A 6,020-nucleotide genomic window follows, 5' to 3' on the forward strand; every position below is an offset into this window, starting at 1 on the left:
AAAACCAGACCAACCTTACAAGAGATGCTAAAGGGAACCCTTTGGACAGAGCAGCAACAACAGCCAATAACAACTGACCATTAACACACATGATGATATAACCCAGAAACCAAGCCAGCTATGGAAGTATCCAAAGTAAATAAGCCTACAAGGTCGTAAACAGGTAACCAGAGACATCAATTGACAAGTGAGGATAACTTCAAACCAAAAAGAGGAAAAAACTGTCGTCACAGAACTTCTAGATGGTAGGGAAGTCAAGACAACTACAAGATAGAATGGATTGTTCTAAACTTGGGAAGAAAACTATAAATCACAGGGTAACCTAAAAGAAAAATGATAGACCTTCACTTCAAAATAAAAAAGAGGACCAGCACAAATATTTAGCAAATACTAAAACAAAAGCAATGAAGGAAGTGATAACACAATTCATAAACAAAATGAGCTCAGCATAAAAATTATATGGAACAAAGAAATTGACATCAAAAAAGCACATAACAAAAAAATCGATATGAAAAAGCACGTAACAAAAATGACAGCAACAAATTCATATTTGCCGATAAGTACATATCTGGCAAGGGACTGACTTATCTCTAAAATTTAAAGAAAACTCCAATGTCTCAACAGCAAAGGAATGAACAATCCAACTGAAAAATGGACAGAAGACATGAATAGACACTTCACAAAGGAGGATATTCAGGTGGCCAGCTAATTCAAAAAGGGATACTCACGATCATTGGCCATCAGAGAGTTGCAAATCAAAACAACCGTCTCACCCCAGCATTAATGGCAAGGTTCAACGAGACAGAATATAACAAATGCTGGTGAGGTTGTGGAGAGACTGGGACTCATACACTGCTGGTGGGACTGTGGAGTGATACAACCACTGTGGAAAGCAGTATGGCGATTCCTTAGAAAGCTGGAATTGGAGATACCATTTGACCCAGCAATCCCATTACTAGGTATATGTCCTAGCAAGGCGAGAGCCAGGACAGGAACAGATATATGCACACCCACATTTATCGCAGCACTATTTAAGATGGATGCTGGAATGGGTTAAGACATTTAGGGGTTCTGGGATGGGGTAAATATATTTTGCATGTGGGAAGGACATGAATTTTTTGGGGGGCATTCAGAAGGTAGACTGTTATGGATTGAGTTGTGTCCCCCAAAGATATGTTGAAGTCCTAACTCCTGGTCCTATGAACATGGCTTTGTTTAGAAACAGGGCCTTTGAACAATGTTATCAGTTAAGATAACATGAAGTCATACTGGAGAAGGGTGGGTCCTAATCCAATATGAGTGACTCTTTATAAGAAAAATGAAAAGAGATAGAGACAGGAAAGCTATGTGAAAATGCTTCTACACACCAAGGAATGGTTAGGGCCTACCAGAAGCTGAGAGAGACTTTCCCTAGAATGGAGAGACAATAAATTTCTGTCCTTATAAGCCGCCTACTCTATGGTATTTTGTTGTGGCAGCTCTAGGAAACTAATATACCTCCTTAATACTTTTCCATCTTCCATCCTTTCTTGATTCTTCTCTATAACACTCATCATCATCTATTTTCTTAATTTGTTTGCTGTCTGTCTGTCCCCACTAAAACATCAGCTTCATAAGGTCAGTTTTTGTCTGTTTTGCTCCCTTTGGTATCTACAGGGTCTAGAACAGTATCTGATGTACAGCAGAAACTCAGTAAATGTTTCTTGAGCAAATAAAAAATTCAACCAAACTTACTGCTGTCAAGTCAATTCCAACTCATAGTAACCCTATAGGGCAGAATAAAATGCCTCATAGGGTTAGGCCAAGGCTGTAATCTTTACAAAATTATCTGTCGTATCTTTCTGCCACAGTGCGGCTGGTAGGTTTGAACTGATGACCTTTCAGTTAGCCAACACATAACCACTGTGCCACTACAGCTCCTTTGAATAACTAAATACAGGAAGTACTAAATAAACAGGAAAGTAAGTGCATACATCACATGGGGACCAGATGAGACACATGTACCTAAAATTTTAGTTGTGCGTACAGTGAGGGTCTATAATCCTGCTGAGGGTGAGGAAAGCTGGATGAGAAAGGACCACAGGAGAAGCAGCAGAGTGCCTGGGCCAAGATGGCCTGACAGGTCCACCTAGTAACAGATATGGAGGAACAGGGTCCCTATTCCCTATTTCCCCCTCCCCCGCTGGCCTGGTATTCCCAGCCCAGACTCACGGGTCACTGGATTTGGGAATGAGGGTGCCCAGTTCCTTGATCCTGTCGTTAATGTTGAATCGCCTGCGACGCTCAACTTTGGGAGAGAAAAAAAAAGAGTGGGAATGAGTCATCAATAGATGAAGGGGGGTGGAGAAAAACTAGGGAGCTGGGAGGATGTTGTGAAAAGGGGCTCCCCAAGGAGGGCTGGGACTCTTATGGGTTGCATAATACTCTTCCAAGAGCACACACTCTTCTCACTTACTTAGGTTGTGATTGTCTTTCTTCTGTCGTTCTTTCAAAAGGGCCTTTGCCTCTGTCTCTGGAAGAAAGTTCAAGAGAATAAGGGTGGTTAGGGCCTCTGGGCATGGGAAAGAGGGGAGTACACAGCTGCTGAAGTGGAATTTGGTGGGTAAAGGCAAGGGGAAGTGACTTTTCGAAAAAGCACTAGTCTTTACTATTTTTTCAAAACCACTATGAGGTATTTCACTATACATAAATTATATTTCAATAAAATGTATTAAAAAGAACAACACTGTGAGATGCCAGTTGTTAAAACCAAGATGAGAGGCTGTGAGAAGCAGCGGGGTGAAAGCAGGACCATGGGCCATGTGGAAAGAGAGAGCAAACAGCCCCCTTTTTGGATGCTTAAACCCCTTTTCACACAAGGCCTAATCTCAGACCTGGCAGACATGGTGCTTACTTGGGAGACAGGTGGGGCACGTAGCCAAGACCCTGGCACTTACCAGATATCTCCCGTTTGATGTTGGGCAGCTCAGCTGGGCAAGAGTTGCTGACAGTGATGGCTGGTGTGGCCACGCCCTGACTACTGTATACATCCAGGAGATTCCCTGACACAGGCAGCTGGGGGCAGGGAAGGAGAGAAACACGTTTGGGAACAAACCCCAGGTTTGTCCCCTTTTCAGAACCAGGTTCCCAACTCTCCACATACCTTAAAGAGCAAGCAGGTCCACTCACCCAGGGATTGGCTAACTTGGAAAGGAAACCCTTCTTTCTCCTTCAGGGGAATTTCACATGGCAATCCAGTAAGGATGACAGGGCAAAGTGGACCTAGCCTGATTTTCTAGGGAATGGAGCCTGTCTGGTCTGCTCGTCACCTCCAACCCTGCAAACCCCTCAAGCCCTTCAGTGATCTCTAAAGCTCCTCTCCTAAACCTTAGGGGTGTCCCTGAGGAGAAATGCTAGAAAATCACCCTTCTCAGCTTTTTGTCTGATCCAATGCAACATTCAAGTCCATCAGCCCCTCCCAGCACTACATTCCAATAGGGTTTTTGGAACACTCCAACCCAGTCTTCTCAGGCCTTGGTCATGGCAATGTTCTATCCAAAATCTGGTCTTCTGGAGAATTCCAACCTAATCTCTAGTCTTTTGCTACAATCATGTTATCACATTAGGTACATAGTCTTCTGCTGCCCTGACTCTAGAATCTCTAATAACTCCCTGCACATTCTGATCTCAGGATTTCTTTTCTAACTTCTCAACTAGCACTGCTGTTATTTCTGCCTAGATCATTTTCTCTCCTTCACACTCTCCTGAATATATTCCCAGGGCAACATACTAACCTATAATTAGTCCAATTTTTGATGAGTTTTCATCTCTTCAAACCATCCATCTAATCTATCTAATATAAAGTCCCAATCTCTGTTGTTGTCGTTAGGTGCCATTGAGGCAGCTCCAAATCATAGGAACCCTGTATCAACAGAACAGAACACTGCCTGGTGCTGCACCATCCTCACAATTGTTGGCATGCTTGAGCCCACTGTCACAGCAACTGTGTCAATCCATCTTGTTGTGCGTCTTCCTTTTTTGCTGACCCTCTACTTTACCTCATATGCATGTGAGAGCTGGACAATGAATAAGAAAAGACCAAAGAAGAGTTGGTGCTTTTGAGTTGTGCTGGCAAAGAATGCTGAAAGTACCACAGACTGCAAGAACTAACAAATCTGTCCTGGAAGAAGTGCAGCCGGAATGCTCTTTGAAAGCGAGAATGGGCAGAGTTCGTCTCACCTACTTTGGTCATGTTGTCAGAAGGGACCATTCTCTGGAGAAGGATATTATGCTTGGTAAAGTGGAGGGTCAACGAAGGAGGGGAAGGCCCTCAACAAGATGGTCTGACACAGTGGCGGCAATGATGGACTCAGGTATAGCAGGGATTATGAGGCTGGCACAGGACCGGGCAGCATTTCGTTCTGTTGTACACAGGGTCCCTATGAGTCGGAGATGACTCGATAGCACCTAACAACAACTACTTTACTAAGCATGATATCCTTTTCTCCAATCTCTGTGTCCAAATCAATAAAAAGTTCTGATAAACTAATACCGTTTTTATATAAGCATCTATCCTCTTGATAAGTTGGAAAAAAATCAAATTTACAGCCACTTCTTATGTCCCAAAGCAAGTTCTGACTCTTGGAATGTTTCACAACCAGAATATTACTTTTTCTTGATACATCCCTTGGTCTACAAAGTTCTATCAATTCTCTGCAAGGACCCAAGCTCTTGCCACAAATCATGGCAATTGACTTGGTACATTCCAATCACTTATATATTCAACCACTTATTATATCCCATACTGTGTTTTTGAGACTCTTGGTATGTTCCAATCACTGCATGGTCTGGGTAGGTCTCAATGATCTGAATCCCTTGGTACGTTCAAATTGTAATAGGATTTCCATTTCTTGGTACCTCCCACAGAGAAACCCGAGTACCCTGATACACTCTTAATTAATTTAATTAATCTAAAGATTAAGATATTAATCTTCACAAACTCTCCACCTTGTATATATTAAACTCTATGAAGTCCACTTCTTGATAAAGTCCAATACAAAACCCAAGAGCATTGGTATGCCCCATTCTCTTCATAAAGACTCCTTTTCTATCTTAGTATAATCAAAGGCAAGGGTTTATATATAAACAGATAGCAGAAGGTGAGGTCTCTCGGATAGGATGCCCAAATTTTCAGAATATACTCCCATCTTAGGGCCTCACCGTACTGGGGAGCTGCAGCCCTGCAGTGCCTCCAGGCAGATAACTGAGCATCTCATCGTTGTAACTGGACTCCAGGCTGATGATCTCATCAATGACATCATCAATCTGGGGGAAAATGTAAATATGGAATAGGATTAGAAGACACTGGGGGAGGAGAAGGGAGGGTGGGAGGGTTGTCTACAGCTACTCACCTCCTTCTCTGAGCTGGACCCAATGGTGAGCAGCGCCATCGGACTGTTGGGAGCGCTGCCTGCAGGGCCAGTGGCATGAACAGTCTCAGGTGCAGGGAGTGGCTGGGCACTAGTGGGCCCTGGCGGTGGGGTGAGGGCCTGGGAAGCCAGCTTGGGCCCAAGTGTGGTAGACAGGTACTGTTTTACCTGTTGCCGGCGTGCCTGCTGCAGGTGGTAGCGTGTTGGGTTTTCCAGATGAGTCTGTACCTGTGGGATAAGTGGGAGGAAGCAGAGGTGAAGGTAGAACAGAGCTCAGAAGGGCAGTAACTCTGAGCCCCAGCCTGACCCCCATATCTCATCTGTTCCGAGGTTCAGGTGGGCAAACTGAACCCAGTATTTGAGATATTCCCCACCCCTAAAATACTGGTGAGTTTCTGCTAAGACCCAGACTCCCTTTCTCAGAAATCTCTCACAGCCCCCATGAATGACAGAATCCCTCACAGTTTCTGGAATAGCCTGACACAATCCCCAAGACCCCCTCCTAGTGCCTAATACCACTAAAAGACCTTGGGATCTACACATGGCTTCCCAACACACCCTAATGCCTCCCAAGGAACTCTTGATGTATCACACATCCATGCAGCTCTTCTT

General features: G+C 44.0%; 1 protein-coding gene across 1 annotated transcript in view; it reads right to left on the reverse strand.

Moving 5' to 3' along the window:
• Positions 1–6,020, reverse strand: part of TFE3 (transcription factor binding to IGHM enhancer 3) — an 18,992-nt gene that overhangs the window by 8,556 nt on the left and 4,416 nt on the right. Inside the window, exons 4-8 of the mRNA XM_007958560.1 lie at positions 5,391–5,636; positions 5,200–5,304; positions 2,937–3,054; positions 2,456–2,512; positions 2,212–2,287 (exon numbers count right to left, since the gene is read on the reverse strand). Coding sequence (XP_007956751.1) covers positions 2,212–2,287; positions 2,456–2,512; positions 2,937–3,054; positions 5,200–5,304; positions 5,391–5,636 — 602 coding nt within the window. The remainder of the gene's footprint in view (positions 1–2,211; positions 2,288–2,455; positions 2,513–2,936; positions 3,055–5,199; positions 5,305–5,390; positions 5,637–6,020) is intronic.

This window comes from Orycteropus afer, unplaced genomic scaffold (assembly GCF_000298275.1).
Source record: "Orycteropus afer afer isolate SDZICR_OR568_19922 unplaced genomic scaffold, OryAfe1.0 scaffold01011, whole genome shotgun sequence".
In the NCBI taxonomy this organism is placed as follows: domain Eukaryota; kingdom Metazoa; phylum Chordata; class Mammalia; order Tubulidentata; family Orycteropodidae; genus Orycteropus; species Orycteropus afer.